General features: G+C 43.2%; 1 protein-coding gene across 4 annotated transcripts in view; it reads right to left on the minus strand.

Annotated features, from left to right (window-relative positions):
* Positions 1-21,406, minus strand: part of F8 (coagulation factor VIII) — a 144,642-nt gene extending 123,236 nt beyond the window's left edge. For 3 of the 4 annotated variants that reach the window (XM_065914954.1, XM_065914953.1, XM_065914956.1), the window contains exons 1-3: positions 21,088-21,406; positions 5,146-5,267; positions 79-201 (exon numbers count right to left, since the gene is read on the minus strand). In XM_065914954.1, coding sequence (XP_065771026.1) covers positions 79-201; positions 5,146-5,267; positions 21,088-21,233 — 391 coding nt within the window. In that variant the 5' untranslated portion in view covers positions 21,234-21,406. Of the gene's footprint in view, positions 1-78; positions 202-647; positions 697-5,145; positions 5,268-21,087 lie in introns of those variants that run through there. The other variant, XM_065914955.1, reaches the window with a different exon arrangement.
* Positions 21,407-23,984: the final 2,578 nt, after the last annotated feature.

Raw genomic sequence — 23,984 nt, forward strand, 5'->3', positions numbered from 1 at the left:
TTCATTAGTTGTATGACCTTATACTCACTACTCTTCTGTCCACAGTATGACTGAACCATAGGAGGGCATTTGACTCACCTTCAGAAGATTTCCAGTAGGATACGCCGATAGCATGAAGACTAACAGGATGAGAAGCCATATTCTTAAGTGTAATGACCACAGTGTCATAAACCTCAGCCTGGATAGTTGGACCCAGCAGACCTGCAAGAATGACATATTCCCCCAAATGTCATTTGGAAGGTTGTTTAGCTGGTAAGTCACGTGTCCAACTCTTTTGTGACCCCATGGACTATAGCCCGCCAGGCTCCTCTGTCCATGGGATTTCCCAGGCAAGAATACTGGAGTGGGTTGCCATTTCCTTCTCCAGGGTATCTTCCCGAACCAGGGATGGAACCCGCATCTGCTACATTGGCAGGCTGATTCTTTACCATTGAGCCATTAGGGAAGCCCCATTTGGAAGGTAGCACTCCAGAAAATCAGTTATCACAAAAATGATGGTTAAAGTCACATGCTGGGAGCCATTATGGGAGATCCCACCCATGACAAGGTCATGAGGAGAAGACCTAAAACATAAGGCTGTTCAGGCTACAAGGGACCCTCCAGGTTGACCCCGGCCTCTACCCAACCCTGTATCCTCCCCCTCTCACTGCTGTCCTTGTTCGTCCTGTTGCAGATCTTTGCGTTGCCTGCCGAGAGCTCTCCTGCTCCTCTTTCACTAAATAAAGACCAACACAGAACCCTAATTAATAAATCTCCTGGATGCTGGTTCCCTATGAAGGGGCCAGGAATGAAGGAAATGTTTCAAGTAAAAACCCTTTTGCTGGTACTCTGGCTTGTTTGGCAAATACATACTAATGCACATGACTGCTCACAACACCTTAATCATAAACAGCATAAAGAATCTGATCACAAAAGGCCCTGATAGGCACAGAGCCCTTCGGGGGGTGAGAAAGCCCTATTAGAGAACACAAAAAATATTATTCTAAAAGTGGTTATTGGATCAACGTTTGATTGCTGTTATTGTGCTGAGGTTGTGCAGTAAAAACTATTGTTAATATAGTTAAGGATTTAGAAAAATAAGAGTTTAGCCCTAGTGTGGAAACAATAAGATAATTGTTAATTTTAATTAAGAGTGCTAAAACAGAGGCTGCCTCACCAGAGCCACAGAGTCTTTGTGTGGTAAACTTTTTAGATAAATTTAGCTGAGAACTTTTGCAAAAAGGCTGACATTTGTGTTAACAGGATTGTATATCTACTATGTTGTACCATGAGACTGCAACTTTTCTGTTTTCTGCTAAACTCAAGGCAAAATAGAACAGCAAAGAATAGACTACAGAAAACACTTTTGTCTTCACCTAGATCATAAAATGTTAATAGGCCCAAAGGCCAGAAGATAATGTACAAAGATTCACTATGAAAGAAGACTCTCATGAACAAAGAAGTATGCAGAAAATACCCTGGTTTCATGAAGGATAAAACTGATGTAATGTTAAACTAAACTTCGTATGCTTATCTTTCATCTCCCCTTAGAAATGTACTAACTTAGGGTATAAAAGCTACCATGAAAAATAAAATGCAGCCAGACTCTGCTGCACACCCTGGTCTGATCTCTCTTTCTCTCTCTCACTTGCCGCTGCCGTTTATCCTGAGGGTTCCCCTGGATCCTGCTGGGGCTGGACCCTGGCAGTCACAGGAGAGAAGCAAGTCCTTCAGATTATTGATAAAAAGTAGTAGCCAAGTGAATGCATTAACTTCTATAACCAGCCTAGCCTTATGGTTGTTCTGAGGACAAATTTCTGGCAATGCATTCAATGCATTGATTCATTCAACTAATAATTGGTTTCCTACTACATTCTATAAACCACCCTAGGCACTAGGCATGAAGTAATTAAGAAGATAGGCCATAGAGATCAAATTATAGAGACATTAGTAAAAGTGAAAGTCACTCAGTCATGTCTGACTCCTCATGACCCCATGGACTGTATCCATGGAATTCTCCAGGCCAGAATACTGGAGTGGGTAACCTTTCCCTTCTCCAGGGGATCTTCCTGACCCAGAGATCAAACCCAGGTCTCCCACACTGCAGGCAGATTCTTTCCCAGCTGGTCCACAAGGGAAGCCCAAGAACACTGGAGTGGGTAGCCTAGCCCTCCGCCGTGGGATCTTCCTGACCCAGGAATTGAACTGGGGTCTCCTGCATTGCAGGTGGATCCTTTACGAACTGAGCCATTAGGGAAGCCATTAAGTACATAAATAAACAAGAAAACTTTAGGTTGTTATAAATGCTGTAAATGATGGTGGCATACTAGAAAATGATGAGGCAGGAAGCAGAGGATACTTTAAAGAGCAAAATAACCTGTGGTTGAAGCACAGTGAATGAGATAGAAGATAGTAGAAAAGAAGGTTATAGAGGCAGGCAGGGAACATAACATGTAAGACTTTGGAGGTTACAGGAATTTAGAAGAAGAAATGGACTAGAGACTTGTTTTGGAGAAAGACATTCAAAATAGTAATATTTTGAATGAATATTTATAATATTAATAAAAATATTCATAAAGAGAAACATCAGTTAAATAGAGTTGGAAACCAGAAGGGGAACTCTCATGTCCTGTAACAATAGCAGAGCCCAAGAGGGAAAAATTCCTCATCTTTGTTGGCAAGGACTCAATCAATGAGCAGCGGTGGACTCTCTGTTTTCCTGAGCCCTTCTAAATTCCTTTTCCCCTCTGCCAACTGTGCTCTTCTCCCCTTGTTATTCGGGGACTTGTTTGTAACTTGCCATGGTTGCAGACACTAAATTGCCATCCTCTGCTGATCCTCAAGAAACCCTTCTTTTCTGGAGAGACATCTAGTAGTCTATTTTAGGTCAGCAAGTCAACAAGACTTGCTCATGAGTTGCATGTTGAAGATGGGGCAGAAGGGAAGCATGAGAGACGTGGGAATCAGGCATGACTCCTGTGATTTTGATTTGTGCAACTGAGTGGTCATCAGGCCATGGCACAGAAGATTTGGAGGAAACTGATGATTTATAGACAGTCATACTAGGTATAAGTGAAAGTGAAAGTGAAGTCACTCAGTCGTGTCCGACTCTTTGCGACCCCATGGACTGTAGCCCACAGGCTCATCCGTCTATGGGATTTTCCAGGCAAGAATACTGGAATGGGTTGCCATTGCGTTCTCCAGGAGATCTTTCCAACCCACAGATTGAACCCAGGTCTCCCGCATTGTGGGCAGATGCTTTTCTGCTTGAGCCACCAGGAAAGTCTTATACAAGGTATAGTTCAGTTCAGTTCAGTTGCTCAGTCATATCTGACTCTTTGCGACCCCATGAACCGCAGCACAAGGCCTACAAATGACTTTACTGAATGGACTGGAATTAGTGGGATGAAAATATGAAACAGGTTTCTTTTTCATAGTTTTTAATTCTATGTAGAATTTGCCTTTCTTGCATTTTGAGCAATCCCAATTTTTTTGCCCAAGTAACCTTCATATATTAACAGTATTATCATAGGTACTAAGAAGTCCAGTCTGGCCTCATAGCAAATTTTTGATGTCCCCTGCAATTCAGAGATTCCCTCCTCTTCCAGTTCAATTCTGAAATAGACTCAGAAATCAGTAATGGGGAGAAAAAAATGTTTGGTTGACAGGTTCACTGCTTTCTCACCTTCCTCCTCTCCAATCACCTTACTGCCTCTGGACTTTCTAAGGTTGGAGCTTAGGAGAGGAGTGGAAAAAAGGCATAATTATAAGATCTTTCTTGGTCGTTCAGTGGTAATGTGGCTTTGGTACCCCCCGCGTGTGACACAGGCCAAAATTCTGTGTCTTTCTTTCTTAGAGAACTTATATGAGTTCTTTGAGAACTCTCTCCCATTTCAGTATGGTGACATCCTACTCCATTTCCCCCTGGCCTGTGATATGCCCTGTCCAGTTTTCACTTTATCTCTCCTCTCACTTTGTGCTTCTGAGAGTCCAATCACACAATTATTCTCTGCTGGGATCACCTAGCCCTGGCAAAAAGTCCTCTCAGACAGGGTCTTCTTGAGACAACTTTTGTCCAATAATCTTCCTGGTCTCACACCTAACAGTGGCGGTGCAGTTAGCTTCCGCTGTATCCCACTCTCCTTCTGACGCCAACAGGGGAAACTCCGCAAGACTCTGGCCTTGAAAGTTTTTTCCATAAAAATCAGGCATGAGTCAGTATCTTCCAAGTGCCAAAAATTCTATCTCAAGTTTTCTAAACAGTTCTCCTGAAGCCTCTCTCGCTGTAGCTTGATATGGCGGGGAGGGGAGATCCTTCCTCTCTGTGGGGATATACACAAAATACCAAAAATACTTTCACAGGAAATACTCAAATCTAAAGTTTTTCATAAGTTCCTAGCCTTCTTTTATAAAAGTTGAAGGTACATGATGGGCTAAAGGTTGCTGAACCAATTTGGAGCACTATCTGAACAAGTCTTGAATAGGTGGGCTGTTACCTTTCTTTAGAATTTGGGACTACTTGTCAGCTATAATTCTCAACAATAATTCTAAGACAGGAAATCTTAACACCTTGTTACATACTTATTTGGGCTTCCCTGGTGGCCCAGCTGGTAAAGAATCTGCCTACAATGTGGGAGACCTGGGTTCGATCCCTGGTTTGGGACGATTCCCCTGGAGAAGGGAAAGGCTACCCACTCCAGTATTCTGGCCTGGAGAACAGTCCATGGGGTCGCCAAGAGTCAGACACGACTGAGCTACTTTCACTTTCACATGCTTAATTGACATCTAAGTGGAGGTTTCAAACAAGCAGTCTGAACTGAAAATATAAACTCGGGGGTTACTGGCATATATGGTCTTTAAAAGCCATGAGCATGGATAAAAACAACCAGGAATTGAAAGCAGGGAGAAAAAAGAAAATGAACCCAAGTCCAAGATAAAGGGCACTTGAACATCTAGAGAATAAACACAGGAGGAGAGCCAGGCAAGAAGACTGAGACCATTTGGTCAGTGTGTTTCCCCAAGAGGTGGTAATAAGGGAAGACTGACCAAGAAAATATTTTCTTTGGCAGCTGCCCTCTTAAAAAACTGCAGTCCAAGGCTGGGGAATCCTTGCAAAGAAACAAGATGCCCAGTTTCACAAGAAAGAATCAATCTTGTTTACATTACCCATCCATGGTGGTCTGGGCTTGGCGATGTTGAAAAGTTGATCTGTGAACTCTACAAACACAGTCTTTCTGTACATGACTGAGGTGTTGAATGGAAAAGGTTTGGGCACTCTGGGAGGAAACCTGTGTGAAGAAGAGAAAAAGTCATTCATTTTGGTTGACCTTCTCTGAACCCGCTTGGAAAAATAGCTGGAGGTCATGCTTCCATCCCATTCTCCTCTACTGTGAACAATGCAGACTGGAAATGGTATCCGGATCCCTGATACAAACTGCATGTTTCTGTGCAGAACCCTCGTGAATGTGATTAGTGCCCTTATAAAGGACCCCCCAGAGAGATATCTTACCTCTTGTAACCATGTAAGTTACAATGAAAAATGGCATATCTGAACCAGCAAGAGGACTGTCACCAGACACCAAATCAGCTGGCACTCTGATCTTGGATGTCTGGCTTGCAGAACTGTGAGAAATAAATGTCTATTGTTTATAAGCTACCTAGTCTATGGTATTTTGTTATAGAAGCCTGGATAGATCAGGACAGGCTGTCACTGGAATTCTCCAGGCCAGAATACTGGAGTGGGTAGCTGTTCCCTTCTCCAGGGGATCTTCCCAACCCAGGGATCGAACCCAGGTCTCCCACAATACAGGCAGATTCTTTACCAGCTGAGACACCAGGGAAGCCCAAGAATACTGGAGTGGGTAGCCTATTCCTTCTCCAGTGGATCTTCCTGACTCAGGAATCAAGCTGGGTCTCCTGCACTGCTGGCAGATTCTTTACCAGTTGAGCTACCAGGCAAGCCCAGACAATTCCTCAGTTCAGTTCAGTTCAGTTCAGTCATTCAGTCGTGTCCAAATTTTTGCGACCCCATGAATCGCAGCACGTCAGGCCTCCCTGTCCATCACGAACTCCCGGAGTTTACTCAAACTCATGTCCATTGAGTCGGTGATGCCATCCAGCCATCGCATCCTCTGTCACTCCCTTCTCTTCCCGCCCCCAATCCCTTCCAGCATCAGGGTCTTTCCAATGAGTCAACTCTTCGCATGAGGTAGCCAAAGTATTGGAGTTTCAGCTTCAGCATCAGTACTTCCAAAGAACACCCAGGACTCATCTCCTTTAGGATCAACTGGTTGGATCTCCTTGCAGTCCAAGGGACTCTCAAGAGTCTTCTCCAGCACCACAGTTCAAAAGCATCAATTCTTTGGTGCTCAGCTTTCTTCACAGTCCAACTTTCACATCCATACATGACCACTGGAAAAACCATAGCCTTGACTAGACGGACTTTTGTTGGCAAACTAATGTCTCTGATTTTTAATATTCTATCTAGATTGGTCATAACTTTCCTTCTAAGGAGTAAATGTCTTTTAATTTCATGGCTGCAATAATCATATGCAGTGATTTTGGAGCCCCCAAAAGTAAACTCTGACACTGTTTCCACTGTTTCCCCATCTATTTCCCATGAAGTGATGGGGCCAGATGCCATGATCTTACCTTTCTGAATGTTGAGCTTTAAGCCAACTTTTCACTTTCCTCTTTCACTTTCATCAAGAGGCTTTTTAGTTCCTCTTCACTTTCTGCCATAAGGGTGGTGTTATCTGCATATCTGAGGTTATTGATATTTCTCCCGGCAATCTTGATTCCAGCTTGTGCTTCTTCCAGCCCAGCGTGTCTCATGATGTACTCTGCATATAAGTTAAATAAGCAGGGTGACAATATACAGCCTTGACATACTCCTTTTCCTATTTGGAACCAGTCTGTTGTTCCATGTCCAGTTCTAACTGTTGCCTCCTGACCTGCATACAGGTTTCTCAAGAGGCAGGTCAGGTGGTCTGGTATTCCCATCTCTTTCAGAATTTTCCACAGTTTAATGTGATCCACACAGTCAAAGCCTTTGGCATAGTCAATAAAGCAGAAATAGATGTTTTTTCCGGAACTCTCTTGCTTTTTCGATGATCTAGTGGATGTTGGCAATTTGATCTCTGGTTCCTCAGCCTTTTCTAAAACCAGCTTGAACATCTGGAAGTTCACGGTTCACGTATTGCTGAAGCCTGCCTTGGAGAATCTTCAGCATTACTTCACTAGCATCTGAGATGAGCACAATTGTGCAGTAGTTTGAGCATTCTTTGGGATTGCCTTTCTTTGGGATTGGAATGAAAACTGATCTTTTCCAGTCCTGTGGCAACTGCTGAGTTTTCCAAATTTACTGGCATATTGAGTGCAGCACTTTCACAGCATCACCTTTCAGGATTTGAAATAGCTCAACTGGAATTCCATCACCTCCACTAGCTTTGTTCGTACTGATGCTTTCTAAGGCCCACTTGAATTCACATTCCAGGACGTCTGGCTCTAGGTGAGTGATCACACCATCGTGATTATCTGGGTCGTGAAGATCTTTTTTGTACAGTTCTTCTGTGTATTCTTGCCATCTCTTCTTAATATCTTCTGATTCTGTTAGGTCCATACCATTTCTGTCCTTTATCAAACCTATCTTTGCATGAAATGTGCCCTTGGTATCTCTAATTTTCTTCAAGAGATGTCTAGTCTTTCCCATTCTGTTGTTTTCCTCTATTTCTTTGCATTGATCGCTGAGGAAGGCTTTCTTATCTCTCCTTGCTATTCTTTGGAACTCTGCATTCAAATGGGAATATCTTTCCTTTTCTCCTTTGCTTTTTGCTTCTCTTCTTTTCACAGCTATTTGTAAGGCCTCCACAGACAACCGTTTTGCCTTTTTGCATTTCTTTTCCATGCGGATGGTCTTGATCCTTGTCTCCTGTACAATGTCACGAACCTCCGTTCATCAGGTTCTCTGTCTATCAGATCTAGTCCCTTAAATCTATTTCTCACTTCCACTGTATAGTCATAAGGGATTTGATTTAGGTCATACCTGAATGGTCTAGTGGTTTTCCCTGCTTTCTTCAATTTAAGTCTGAATTTAGCAACAAGGAGTTCATGATCTGAGCCACAGTCAGCTCCCGGTCTTGTTTTAGCTGACTGTATAGAGCTTCTCCATCTTTGGCTGCAAAGAATATAATCAATCTGATTTTGGTGTTGACCATCTGGTGATGTCCATGTGTAGAGTCTTCTCTTGTGTTGTTGGAAGAGGGTGTTTGCTATGACCAGTGCATACTCTTGGCAAAACTCAATTAGCCTTTGCCCTACTTCATTCTGTACTTCAAGGACAAATTTGCCTGTTACTTCAGGTGTTTCTTGACTTCCTACTTTTATATTCGAGTCCCCTATAATGAAAAGGACATCTTTTTTGGGTGTTAGTTCTAAAAGATCTTGTAGGTCTTCATAGAACCGTTCAACTTCAGCTTGTTTAGTGTTACTGGTTGGGGCACAGGCTTAGATTACCGTGATATTGAATGGTTTGCCTTGGAAATGAACAGAGATCATTCTGTTGTTTTTGAAATTGCATCCAAGTACTGCATTTCAGACTCTTTTGTTGACCATGATGACTACTCCATTTCTTCTAAGGGATTCCTGCCCACAGTAGTATATATAATGGTCATCTGAGTTAGATTCACCCATTCCAGTCCATTTTAGTTTCCTGATTCCTAGAATGTCGACATTCAATCTTGCCACCTCCTGTTTGACCACTTCCAATTTGCCTTGATTCATGGACCTAACATTCCAGGTTCCTATGCAATATTACTCTTTACAGCGTCCTAACAACCATCAAATCAAAGAGAAATCTTCCCTCATAGCTCAGTCGGTAAAGAATCTGCCTGTAATGCAGGAAACCTGGGTTCGATTCCTGATTCAGGAAGATCCCCTGGAGAAGGAAATGGCAATCCACTTGAGTAATCTTGCCTGGAAAATCCCACGGACAGAGGACACTGGCAGGCTACAGTCCATGTGGTCGCAAGAGCTGGACATAACTTAGTGACTTAACCACCACCACCATCAAATCAAAACACTGTTTTCAAAAGTCATCTGACACATTAAGTGCCATACAATGAGAAAAAGCATAAAATCAATACTCATACACTACCAGCCAAAAAATCCTTTTCCAAAACAATAACTATAACATCCTTCCATTTTATCTCTAAAAAAAAAAGACTAGAACTTTCATCTAAGTACCTTGAATTCAAATTTTTTCAGTATGTACCTAAAATTACCAGATACCGCCAATTATCCAACGTAGCACAGTGGTAAAGAATTCACCTACCAATGCAGGAGACACAAGAGACATGAGTTCGATTTCTGGGTTGGAAAGATCTCTTGGAGAAGGAAATGGCAACCCTCTCAAGTATTCTTGTCTGGAAAATTACATGGACAGAGGAACCTAGTGAGCTACAGTACACAGGGTCGCAGAGTTGGACACTACTGAGCACACACACACACACACCACATCCATTTACGCATGGATCAGCTACTGAATCAGACATTTCATAATTATGTTAATGTTCCCCAAATATTATTCTTTGCCTCAATTATTAAAACTCTTTTAAGTTAAGGCTGATACCCAACTTCTTCCTCTCTCCTTATCTGACAAGTTAGGTTTGCATGTCCTGGGGCCCAGTCTAGTCTGAGTAATCAAAAGGACTAAGGTGAATCAGAGTAAAGAAAGCCCCAGGCAAGCTGGCAGGAAATACAAGATGGTTGTAGGTGAATATTTTTACCCACTGGTTTTCATGTGCTGATTTTTGTACCCCATGGAGTAGTTTTGCAGTTTTCTACATGCCATAAAAGGCCTCTCTTCCTGGTTTATGCTCTGGCCACCTAATTCTTGTCTGTCATCATATTTTTACCAATTAATATTCTTTCAACAAGCCAAGGACGTGTAGGCAAGAGGCATGGACATTTGAGTTATAAAGACTCATATGGAGAAAACAAGGCTCCTGCCCTGGCAGAAAGTTTTCATGTGGAGATCCTATTCTCCAAACCCCATTCAGTCAAAAAAGTTGAGCACTCACCCCCTGCAAATGTATATTCATTCACTTATAAATGACATACTGCATGCCATTATACCATCACAGAACACACGCTAGAAACATGCAAAAAGAGAGGCTTTAAAGGTATATAAATAGATGTAGAGTGGGTGTTGTTTCTTGTCTTATTGCCCCTCAGGGGTTTTTGCAAAGCAGGATATATGAGAGATGGAGAATGGTAAAAAGGACAACAATAAAGCTAAATTGCTAAAAAGAGCAGCAATTTCTGATTGTGGGTATTGGTATACTTGGAGCGATAGCCACACTATACCTGGGATTACCATGAAGTGAAATAAATAACAAGGCATCTTGCATTTATTACTTACTTCTTTATCAACCTTATGCTGAAACAAAAATTCCAGCATTCCTTTAAGGAGTAGTTGCACCAGAGAATCAATTATTCTCATAAGAAATTTTTTTCTTAGAAGGGTTTTACTGGGAATACTGATGCAGAAAAGGCAAATGCAATCTAAAAGTGGTAAAAGTTGCTAAATTGGAAAATCACTGACCTACAGGGATTGTAAATTTTTTCCAATTTTTTTGTTGCAGTAAAACACACAAAGCATAGTATTTACTATCTTAAACATTGTTAAGTGTACATTCCACTAGTACTAAGTATATTAATATCACTAAAGTAATGATAACCATCCCCACCATCCTTCTGCATAATTCTTCTTACCTTGCAAAACTGAAACTCTAACTCCTCAGTGCCCACTTCTTTCAGGTCCTGAAACCATTAGTCTACTTTCTGTCTCTATAAAGTTCACTAATGTAAGCGCCTCATGCAAGTGGAATGACACAGTATTTGTCTTTTTGTGACCGGTTGATTTCACTGAGCAGAAACTCTTCAGTGTTCAATTATTTTGCAGCAAGTGTAATAATTCTCTTCTTTTTCAAGGCTCAATACTATTCCATTTGATGTATATATCACATTTTGTTTATGTATTCATTCACCGATGGATATTTGGGTTGCTTCCACGTTTTACTTATTGAGAATAATGCTACTATGAACATGGGTGTACAAACAGCTCAAGACTCTGTTTTCAATTATTTTGAGTCCATACTCAGAACTAGACTTGCCAAGTCATATGACAACATGAATGAAAGAGTGGGGAAGGGTGGCAAGAAAAGGGGTAGACCCAGACAGACACACCAGACAGTCACTCATGGAAGGATGCTCCGTGAGCCTGAGATGGGGTCGAGACCGAGGAGGAAGGATCAGCCAAGGAAGTGAGGTAGATGCCTCTTTAGAAAACGGAAGGGTTTGGCTGAGCCTGAACATGGGGAGCGTGCACTTAACATTTCCCTTCCTCCACGTAAAGTCAAGATGGTTGGAAGCACAAGAGAAAGTGGCCAAGTGATGCAGAGGCGCAGAGGAAGACTTCCACAGCCTTGCGGGGGTTGAGCATCAAGATTGACTGCAAATGCTCCTCCCAAGTGTGCATGGACCTCTCTCAAGGGAGGTTGACCAAGGAGGCCAAGAGGGAGAAAGAAGACCTCACCTTGAACTTTGAATCAAGATGTTATTGAGAGGTGCCATCAGGGGAACCAGGAGACCATTCTTTTGGCCCTTTTCAAATGCGATCTAGTGAATTAAAAGATCAAGTGTCTCCCCGCCTCCCTCCCATCCCAGAGAGCCTTGCATCTCAGTCCATCCCAGGATTTCCAGAACGCCCCAGAAAGCACGTGCCCAGCGAGCAGCCCAAGGCCGGGACAGATGACTCTCTGTGCTGGCTGAGCACCGGAAGCCAGCGTGCTGATAAGGAAGCCCTTCCAGTAAAAGCAGCTGATTCATGGGGCACGGAGTGGAAAGCTGCATGGATTGTGGCCGAATGAGTGGATCCTCAACAGCCCAACTCATCTAGTCCTGCTACACGGTCTCTGGTACCTCATGTTACACTCACAGCCATGTCGGGGATCCCTGGCAACCAGTTGCTAAGGGGAGGAAAAACCCTGAGCTTTATTTCCAAATGGGTCAGCTTGCTGTGGGGCTTCCCAGGTGACTCAGTGGTAAAGAACCTGCCCGCAAAGCAGGAGATCTGGGTTTGATCCCTGGGTCAGGAAGATGCCCTGGAGGAGGAAATGGCAACCCACACCAGGATTCTGGCCTGAAGAATCCCACGGACAGAGGAGCCTGGCGGGCTACAGTCCATGGAGTTGCAGAGTCAGACACGCCTGAAGCGACTAATCACACACACACACAGCTTGATATGCAGGTGCAAGCTAAAAATGGACTGATGCTGTATTACAGCCCCACTCAGGGTTGGACTTAACAGAGAGTGGAGAAGGAATATCCCCCAGTGGGCCACAGTTTGGATAAAGTTGTTGCTTCTTCAATTTGAATAGAAAGAGAAACAGCCCAATGTTCAAATATATTCAGACTGATGGACAGCAGCAGATAGCTTGACTGTCTGTTCAGGGGCCTAGAAGGAAAAGGAGTGGAAAGTCAGGGACACTAATGTCTGGGGCCAAAGCATATTAGTGAGTGGGTGCAAAATAAAAAGACCTGCATGTCCTATGTTCATGCCTTAGACAGTATCTATTGTGGAAGAAGCATAAAAGAATAACATAGACAACATGACTGACTGTTACGGTTAGCCAGCCTTGACACGTGTCATCTCTGTGCTGTCAAGATGTGAGCTAAGTAGCTATGGAGAGAATTAGTGAATGGACAGAAAAGCAAAGTTTCCCACTGACTAAGACTGCAGCCATGAATTAAAAAGACACTTACTCCTTGGAAGAAAAGTTATGACCAACCTAGACAGCATATTAAAAAGCAGAGACATTACTTTGCCAAAAAAAGTCCATCTAGTCAAAGCTATGATTTTTCCAGTACTCATGTATGGGTGTGATTGTTGGACTATAAAGAAAGCTGAAAACTGAAGAATTGATGCTTTTGAACTGTAGTGTTGAACTGTAGTGTTGTAAAAGGCCCTTGAGAGTCCCTTGGACTGCAAGGAGATCCAACCAGTCCATCCTAAAGGAAATCAGTCCTGAATATTCATCGGAAGAACTGATTTTGAAGCTGAAACTCCAATACTTTGGCCAGCTGATGCAAAGAGCTGACTCATTTGAAAAGACACTGAAGAGCTGACTCATTTGAAAAGACACTGATGCTGAGAAGATTGAAGGCAGGAGGAGAAGGGGACAACAGAGGGTGAGATGGTTGGATGGCATCACCGACTCAATGGGACATGAGTTTGAGTAAACTCTGGGAGTTGGTGATGGACAGGGAGGCCTGGCGTGCTGTGGTTTATGGGGTCACAAAGAGTTGGACACGACTGAACAACTGAAGTCAACTGAACTGCAGGCTCATTTAACTAGTGTCACCTCCAAAAATCCAACCCACCAGCAAGAGAAACCACTGCTCAGTTCCCAGTTGGTCCATCATGCACACTAGTCAAATATTTGGTGGCAAAATGATTGCCTTAAATTCCTTCCATCCTAGAAGGGCTGGCGCTTCATTCTGGTGTGAAGAGACATGTGTTCCAGGGATATGTTCGCTTTCCTGCCTTCTGGGTCTCAGGTAGCACCGCTGCCTGAGGACTCACCGAGGGTTTGATTCACTGATGCAGGATTCCATATGGCATCCTAACAGATTGGGACCAGTGTACAGCAAAGGACGTGCTGCAGTGAGTCCCAACCATGGCATTCATTGGATTTATTGGATGCCACCCCATCCAGAAACTGCCAGACAGAGAAAGGAATAGGAGGACCTCTCTATCTAAAGCTCCTCGAAGCTAGAGAGTCAGCCTCCAAGGTGCTGGATATGCATTGATTCAGAGATGCTTCTGGGGCCCCAGTGAAAACACAGGGATTTAGGAACCAAAGAACAACAGTAAACAAATCTCTTTTCCCCTATGACCCACCCGGGGAGTCTATGCCACCCATCCCCGCCTGCAGCTCTGTCTGGGCTCAGCGATCCCAGAAGGTCCTTACAGCTAAAACACAGGGGTCTCACTGAGAAGCTAGGGACGCCCCCTGGGTACCTGGGGCTACCTTACCCAAGGAGCAGCGCGCCAGAGGAGGAGCCCCCAGGGAACCGCCACGAAGAGGAGGCGGGTACCGGCCCCTGGGAGGTGGGCAGGACTGGGTCACACCCTCAGGCAGTCCCCCCAGCTGAGCAGCACAGTGCAGTGGCCCCTGGGACCTGGAGCAGTTGCCCCCCATTACACGTGAGGACATGGAGGGTGAGTGGGTGGGGGCCGTGATGGAGACGAGGTTGGGGGGTGGAATGGCCCGGAAAGTGCTCAAACCCAACCACCTGGGCCCTGGGTGCTGCTGGAGGGCCCCCCCACTACCCCCGCCTAGAGCTCAGTTCTCTTCTAGACGCTGATGCCCCACCTGCAGTGGTCTGGACGTCCCCTCCCCAAAGCAGCCTGGAGGCCTTTCCCAGGGAGGCCACACCCACCCCAGAGCAGACCACACCCTTTTCTGGAGCAGGCCTCACCCCTCCTCAGAGAAGGCCACGCCCCCTCCCAGGATAGGGTTCAGTGTAAACAGTAGCTGACTTTATTTTTTGGGGCTCCAAAATCACTGCAGATGGTGATCGCAGCTATGAAATTAAAAGACTTAGGAAAGCTATGACCAACCTAGACAGTATATTAAAAAGCAGAGACATTACTTTGTCAACAAAGGTCCATCTAGTCAAGGCTGTGGTTTTTCCGGCAGTCATGTATGGATGTGAGAGTTGGACCATAAATAAAGCTGAGCATCGAAGAATTGATGCTTTTTGAACTGTGGTATTGGAGAAGACTCTTGAGAGTCCCTTGGACAGCAAGGAGATCCAACCAGTCCATCCTAAAGGAGATGAGTCCTGGGTGTTCATTGAAAGGACTGATGTAGAAGGTGAAACTCCAAGACTTTGGCTGCCTGATGTGAAGAGCTGACTCATCTGAAAAGGCTCTGATGCTGGGAAAGATCGAGGGCAAGAGGAGAAGGGGATGGCAGAGGATGAGACGGTTGAATGGCATCACCGACTCAATGGGCATGAGTTTGGGTAAACTCCAGGAGTTGGTGATGGACAGGGAGGCCTGGCGTGCTGTGGTCCATGGGGTCGCAAAGAGTCAGACACGACTGAGTGACTGAACTGAATGGCTGATCAGTATGGAGACACAGGGGCCTGGCAGCTTTGGCCCAACTGGGACAATTCAGAAGGGTCATCTGAGCTCCAGAGCTCCATGGAGGGCTGGCCTATATGGCAGCCCAGTTTCTCCCTCTGCCCACTCCTGCTTCCTCGGGTATTGATCCCTAGACAGCTCTAAATAACATTCCTGCAGGACAATCTCTATCTCACAGTCTGCTTCTAGGGAACCCAATCTGTGTCACTAATTCATATTTCAATGTACTCTAATTTCATCCATCTCTGGAAATTTCCATGGTACTAGCTTTGTCATAGACCTACAGGACTTTTAGTTATTGAATCTTGAATTGATTTGTCCCATTTCCTGGCAATCTTGAGGCACAGTCATCAACTCCTCCCTAGAGTTTGTTCCCTTCCCCTCTGACTAGTCCATCTCCTTGGTTCTGCTGAGTGTGCCTTACCCAGTTTCTCTGAAGTTGCCAGTGGTTTCTAACAAGACTCAGATCTATGTCCAGAGATAGGTATTTTGCTACACATTAGCACAGTGCTTTCACTTTAATATTTGACTAAAATGAAAATCAAAGACATAAAAAGTGTTTACTAGATCAAGAGCTTGGAAGACCAGAGAAGGAACAGGATCATCTGTACACAGAAACAATTTTTTTCTCTCTCTGAGGGAAAAGGGAAAAATCAAAAGCTAGATAAAAGAACAAGGTTGTGCAACAGAGAAAACAGAAGGCCTAGGCCCTAGTCAACTGGGACATGATTTATGACTCCGATTCAGCATAATCTGCACAGTAAGTGACAAAATGTTCCCAGGTTCACAGGTTTTACTCTTTCCTAACTTATGTGGGTTTTTGTTTGTGCATTTCCCTTGGGCTTTGATATATAAATCTTGCCAAATATATTTCACAACAATGTCCTTGACCTGAACTGTTCTTTCACATTTTATCTAAAATCCATCGGAAAACCTATTATATTCCCTGACCTTTGCTTAGAAGAAGTTGAGCAGCTGCAGGAATAGATAATATAAAACTGAATTTCCCAGATGCTTATTTCAAGTCTTGGCAGAGGCTGTCAGGATATGTTCAGAGTCAGCTTATCCTGTTAATCAGTATCAAAATAATCTGGACTATAAAATGGTATCATCAAAATAAAATTCTATCAACTTTTTCCTGGTAAATACATATGACTGCCTATAAAACAAAAGAAATCTAGATATGAAATAAATCATTTTCTCCATTCAATTTTAAACACAGACTGTGATTCACTATACCTCAACCTGCATGCTAGATGAAAGCTATAATACAACCACAACATATTAAGTACAATTATCTCAACACTAATTTTCAAATAGTCCAATATTAACAGATAAATGACCAATGGTTCATTTATATACCAGGCTACTGATCATCTGGGCCTCTACTTCAGGATCAGTCACACTGCATAACCACAGGCTTGGATCCCTTCCTTAAACCATACACAAAAATTAACTCAAATAACTCAATATAAAAGCTAAAACTATAAAACTCTTAGAAGAAAGCACTGGTATAAATCTCTTGTGACTTTGAATTTGGTAATAGCTTTTTAGATATGATACCAAAAACACAAGCAACTAGCAGAAAAAAAAGTAGATAAATTGGAATTCATCAAAATGAAAATCTTTGTGCTGGGAGAAAATTTTGAAAACAAATTGTGCGTGTATCCAGAATATATAAAGAATTCTCAAAACTCAACAATAATAAGACAACCCAATGTAAAAATGGGTGAAATATTTGCATCATCATCTTATTAAATGATATACAGGAATGGTCAATCACACATGTAAAGGTGCTCAGTATCTTTAGCTATCAGAGAAATGTAAAATTAAACATTAAGTAAGATATCAGCACATAATCATTAAAATAACTAAAATTAAATGCTTCAGTTCAGTCGCTCAGTCGTGTCCGACTCTTTGCAACCCCATGAATCTCAGCATGCCAGGCCTCCCTGTCCATCACCAACTCCCGGAGTTTACCCAAACTCATGTCCATTGAGTCAGTTATGCCATCCAACCATCTCATCCTCTGTATAGCAACATCACATACCTGGTATGTGTTGCAACTGGCACTTTCATGCATTGTTGATGAGAGTACAAAATGGTATAATCATTCCAGAAATCTGTTCGTAGTGTCTTATAAAGTTAAATGTGCATTTCCATATGATCCAGCAATTTCACTCATCGAATATGCAGCTAAGATAAATGAAAGTGGATGGCCACACAAACACTGGTACAGGAATGTTCACAGCAGGTTTATTTATATTAACCCCTGGAAACAAATCAAAGGTTCACGTGGCAGGGAAAAGGTATACGTTGTGATATATTCCCTCAAAAGAGCAGTAATCAGCAATAAAAAGGACAGAACAACTTCATGTGACAGCCTGAGCAAATTTCCAAATCACGATGCCTAAGGTAAAAATTCAGACACTGAAGAGTGCACACTGTATGAATTTACTGATATAAAAGTCTTATAAAGTCAAAAGCAAATTTGTAATTCCAGAAAGGAGCTTGTTGCCTGGTGCCAGGTCAAGGTAGAGTGACTTACTAAAAGGTTGCAGGATGATTGATTGGAGTGGTGTTTATGTAACTAGTATGATTTGTCAAAACTCCTCAAACTTCACATTTAAAAATCTGTGTGTTTCACTATATGTAAATTATACCTGTGGTAGGGAAAACGTCCCTTATGATCTCTGCCCCTTGGTGTTATGCTCAGGAATATGTTCTGTTACGTGGTAGAAGAAACTTGACAGATGGAATTAAGGTTGTTACTCAGTTGATCTTAAGATGGGAATAGGATCTTGAAATGTCTGGGTGGGTCCAATGTAACCATGAGGATTCTTAAAAGTGGAAGAGGGAGACAGAGCAGAAGTTTTAACAGATGTCATGGAAATGGAAGTTAGATTTGAAGCATGAAAGAGACTTGATGTACACTTGTTAGCGTGAAGATGGACGGCACTGCATGGAAACTGAAAGAAGGAACTAAATTCCAATTGAGCCTGGAAGTGGGTTTCCCCCTACTCCCCCAAGCTGGAGCCTCCAGTAAGGACCACAGCCCTGTAAACACCTTGATTTTGGCCTTGTATGATCCCAAGTTGAGTTCCTAGTTGAACCCACCTGGATTTCTGACCCGCTGAAACTGTGAGATAATAAGTAGATGTTATTGCAAACTGCTACGAACAAAGCTAGTGGAGGTGATGGAATTCCAGTTGAGCTATTTCAAATCCTAAAAGATCATGCTGTGAAAGTGCTGCACTCAATATGCAAGCAAATATAAAAACTCAGCAGTGGTCACAGGACTGGGAAAGGTCAGTTTTCATTCCAATCCCAAAGAAGGGCAGTGCCAAAGAATGTTCAAACTACCGCACAATTGCACTCATTTCACATGGTAACATAGTAATGCTCAAAATTCTTAAAATGCTCAAGCCAGGTTTCAACAGTATGTGAGCCAAGAATGTCCAGATGTTCAAGCTGAATTTAGAAAAGGCAGAGGAACCAGAAATCAAATAGCCAACATCTGTTGGATCATAGAAAAAGCAAGAGAATTCAAGAAAAACACCTACTTCTGCTTCATTGACTACACTAAAGCCTTTGACTGTGTGGATCACAACAAACAGTGGAGAATTCTTAAAGAGATGGAAATACCAAACCACTTTACCTACCTCCTGCAAAACCTGTATGCAGGTCAAGAAGCAACAGTTGGAACCAGACATGAAAAAATGGACTGGTTCCAAATTGGGAAAGGAGTACATCAAGGCTGTATACTGTCACCCTGCTTATTTAACTGATATGCAGAGTACATCATGAGAAACGCTGGACTGGATGAAGCACAAGCTGGAATCAAGATTGCCAGGAGAAATATCAATAACCTCAGATATGCATATGACACCACCCTAATGGCAGAAAGTGAAGAGGAACAAAAGAGGCTCTTGATGAAAGTGAAAGAGGAGAGTGAAAAAGCTGGCTTAAAACTCAACATTCAAAAAACGAAGATCATGGCATCCTGTCCCATCATTCATGGCAAATAGATGGGGAAACAATGGAAACAGTGATGTACTTTATTTTCTTGGGCTCCAAGATCACTGCTGATGGTGACTGCAGCCACAAAATTAAAAGACACTTGCTCCTTGGAAGAAAAGTTATGACAAACCTAGACAGCACATTAAAAAGCAGATACGTTGCTTTGCTGACAAAGGTCTGAATTGTTAAAGCTATGGTTTTTCCAGTAGTTATGTATGGATGTGAGAGTTGGGCTATAAAGAAGGCTGAGCACCAAAGAAATGATGCTTTTGAACTGTGGTGTTGGAGAAGACTCCTGAGAGTCCCTTGGACTGCAAAGAGATCCAACCAGTCCATCCTAAAGGAAAATAGGTCCTGACTATTCAATCGAAGGACTGATGCTGAAGCTGAAACTCCAATACTTTAGCCATCTGATGCAAAGAACTGACTCATTGGGAAAGATCCTGATGCTGGAAAAGACTGAAGGCAGGAGAAGAATGGGATGGCAGAAGATGAGATGGTTGGATGGCATTACCGACTCAGTGGACATGAGCTTGAGTAAACTCCAGGAGTTGACGATGGACAGGGAGGCCTGGCATGCTGCAGTCCATAGGGTTGCAAAGAGTGGGACGTGACTGAGCAACTGAACTGAACTGAACTGATATAATGATACAGGGTATAATGGCCAAAAAAGAAACTTGAATAATATGGAATTTTACATAGCCATTAAATTTTACGTAGTCATTAAATTGACTTGCACCGGATTCCATTTGGTGTTAATGAGTGACAAAAATGTATAGTATCCTATTTTTATAAAACAAACAATGACAAAGAAAATCTTTATTTGCATATATGTGAATACATGTGTGTTCATGAATCTATATTACCATACTAAGGTACCCAATTGGGGATAATCAAGAAGCAGGTTCAGGTAGAAGAAATGTAGGGAGCAAAGCAAACAGAACAAAAAAGATTGCAATGCTTGTATGACATGACCATATTTAATATTTATATTACCATCAAGTATGTACTGGGCTTAAAACTTTATAATACACATTTAAAGAAAACACCACAAAATTGTAAATAAATGCTTTCAGCATTCAACTCAATAAGCAAACAATTAGATCAACAAAATGAACCAATGGAAGTAATGAAGAAGAAATGAACCGATGAAAGTAAAAATGGAAATTCATAGACCCAAAAGATGCAGGTTCCTGACAAAAGCAATAAAATCCAGAAACGTCCTGAAAATACTACTTTTAAGAGAAGTAACGAGAACATACACAAGCTAAGAACATAAATATAACTACAGACACAAAAGAGGTTAACAATATCACACGACTACTACGTGACTTGATTCCAATACACTATAAAATCTAGGGATGATGGATTGCTTTCTAGGAAAATGTATATAAATGAACATTGACCGAAGAATAGGTAGAAAATCTGACTAAATCAATGGCCATAGATAATACTGGAAAGATTATTTAATCCTACTCTCTCCAAATGCTCCAGAACCCGGAAAAGATGAAAAGCTTCTGAATTCATGGTTAATTCTATCCTTACACCAAAACTGGGTAATACTGATGGGTCTTGTTGCTCTTCTCCCTGATAGAAGTTTTGTTCCATCTCTTATGCTGCTTGCCTCTCTGCCCTCACTCTTTTCCACTCTCTAGTTTCCAGAGTGGCAGCATGTGACAAAGAGAAGCAATGGACAAGATAGGGGAAAAAAAATCAACAAATAGGTTAGATCTATGAAAAGGATTGGCACTGACTTGGAAATACTCTTTAGGGCTTCAGTAGCATCACAGCTACTGTAACCCATGTCTGTATCTTCCACCAGCCAGAGTCCCACACCCACCATCCTGCCCAGTGTCTCTAGAACCTGGGTTTACCTCGTGTTCATGTGCAGGTCACTGAGCAGTTCACTTCGCTTATAGTCCCAGGACAGTTCCACTGCGCCCAGGTAGTATCTTCTGATGGCACCGAAGCTGCATGGCCAGAGGCACAGAAAGAAGCAGGTGGAGAGTTCGATGTGCATGGCTCTGATGGCTGGAAAATGTTCGATTGGAGAAGCTAAAGGTCAGTTCTCTAAAAACATTGTAGGCTTCCAGGAGGCAAAAAAAACACACACACAAAAAAGATAAATTTTCTATGATTTTGTGAAAAGTCCCAAAGTTTTCTGAAAGGACTTTAGGGGACTTGAGAGCAGCATGAGCGCTCAGCAGTGGCGGATAGGATTGCTTCCTTCTGGGCAGTGGGAAGCTGCCACAGGAAGAAGTGAGTAGGAAGAGGAAGGCTGAGCTCAAGCTTAACCCATTCACCTCTGAAAGCAGCAGGGGCCCGAGACTGTTGCTTTGCTTAGAACCTTGGAGAAAAGGAAGAAGTGGGCCCAGGTGAAGAGGAGCACCGAGCTGTCTTCATATTCCCAGTGGCCTCCAACCCTCTTTCTTAGCAGCAGGAAGAAGAGTCACTCAGGATGTCGAAGATTCTGGAATCCGTGCATGAGCAAGAGCAACCCGTATGCTGAGAGTCACCCCTGCTTCTCCCCTTGCCCCTTGTGCAGACACCACTGAATGACCTTTAAAACCATAAAGCAGATCCAGTAACTTCTTTGCCCAGAACCCTCTACCAGCTTCTGACCTCATTCAGAGCAATAGTTTACATTTGGCCCATGTCCTAGAGTCTTCCCTAAGGGATTCCCTGGTGGCTCAGATGGTTAAGCATCTGCCCACAATGTGGGAGACCCAGGTTTGATCCCTGGGTTGGGAAGATCCCCTGGAGAAGGCAATGGCCACCCACTCCAGTACTCTTGCTTAGAAAATTCCATGGATGGAGGAGCCTGGTGGGCTACAGTCTGTGGGGTCTCAAAGAGTCGGACATGACTGAGGGACTTCACTTTAGAGTCTTCCTGATGGTTTGCAAGTCCCTTTCCCCTACCTCTAAGGTTTCATCTCAGTCCGGCTACTGGCCTTCTTGTTCTAAAACACCAAGCACCTGAATCTTAGCACCTGCCATCTCCTCTACCTTTCCCCAGATCACCACATGGTTCCACTCTCCTGGCTCAAGTTTTGACTTCTAATGAGCTCATATATGGACCAGCGCCTTGACACTGTAAGCTCTCTGCCTACATTGGCACCATCAATATGTGGGCCATATTGATTGGCTTCATTTTCCTACAGAGCACTCAGAACTACCTAGCATCCATGTATTTATGTTTCTGGCACTGTTTCTACCTGATGTTTCTTAAGGTTGTTCACATTTGGCCAGAGTATAGGCTCTATTTCCTTACATCAAAATATAGTCATGCTGCACTCAGGCAGAAACCGTATTCAGTTTAATGCATATTAGCAGGCATGAGAGCCTCCTTTAAGGGTCTCAAAGAACAGGAGCTAATAAGAATCTTTGTCAGGGTTTCTATAAGAAGTGTTATCATGCAAAGTCCAGTTGTACACATGTAAGAATTGACTGGGAGCAATTGGTAAGGTATTGTCAGGTTTGAAAACAATCAGGAAGAAACCCCCTTGGTTAAATATTTGCTGAGACCTTCTCTCTGCTAGACACAACTTTGCAGAGATAATAACGGGCATGTAATATATTCCAGGAAGTCTTCTAAGTGCTTTCTAAGGCAACAAGCATTCTTGTCTTCATCATACAGGTCATGAAACTGAAGCAGGGAGAGGTTAGGCATCCTGGCCATGGTCACACAGTTTGTAAACTGTAACATTAAATAAAGATTTAATCTAGCTCCAGAAGTCATGCTCCTAACCCTTTTTCTATACGTCCATGCTTCAGAGATGAATAAAATCCATTTCATGCCTTATGGGAGTCATAGCACAGCAGCGTAGACGTAAAAGTAGATACATAGTTACCATGAGGGTCAGTTACCTAGTTGTGTCTGACTAGTTTGAGGCCCCACGGACTGTAGCCCGCCAGGGTCCTCGATCCATGGAATTCTCCAGGCAAGAATACTAGAGTGTGTAACCACCTCTGCCAGAGGATCTTCCTGATCTAGGGATCGAACTCAGGTCTCCTGTGTCGCAGGCAGATTCTTTACAGTCTGAGCCACCAGGAAAGCCTCTAGTTACAACAGAGCATGATAACTACGGCAGTGATGCTGGCGACTCTTGGACATGAATTTGAGCAAGCTCCGGGAGTTGGTGATGGACAGGGAAGCCTGGCAAGCTGCAGTCCATGGGGTCACAAACAGTCAGAGACGACTGAGCGACTGCACTGAACTCTGTCAGATGCTTTACACATTATGTGATTTAATCCTCACAGTGAGACTGCAAAGTAAGTACAGGTGCACCATCTAAGGGGCAGAGTGGTGAAGTGGTTCGCCAAAGAGCACACAACGGCTCATTTGTCCTAATCAGATACAGTCCTACACAAACACCGGGTGCACAGCAGGGAAAACCATCAACTTAGAGACGCTAAGTAATACCTGTAAGACAGGGGTCCCTTATGTATGTCAGGTGAACTAAGAACTGTGCCCAGAAGAAAGTAAAGTATGAGAAGGGGGAGGAGGGATGAACCAGGTCGCAATTTTAAATGCCGATGGTCATGGGATGCGTGCCTTACGCGCAAATGTAAGAAGCTTACATTTCAGTAAGGGGCCTGTGACTTGTACACTGAAGGCTCTAGGGAGCCATGGTAGGGTTTTGGGCAAGGGAAGGTCGTGATCTCTGGCCACAGCCGTGAGGATCGGGTTTAATGGTACGAAAGCAGGTGGCCTGTTCCCTGAGGGTCATTTGGGCCGAGACGGAAGCATTGGAATAAAAGCAAGGTTTCT

Source organism: Muntiacus reevesi, chromosome X, assembly GCF_963930625.1.
Source record: "Muntiacus reevesi chromosome X, mMunRee1.1, whole genome shotgun sequence".
Taxonomy (NCBI): domain Eukaryota; kingdom Metazoa; phylum Chordata; class Mammalia; order Artiodactyla; family Cervidae; genus Muntiacus; species Muntiacus reevesi.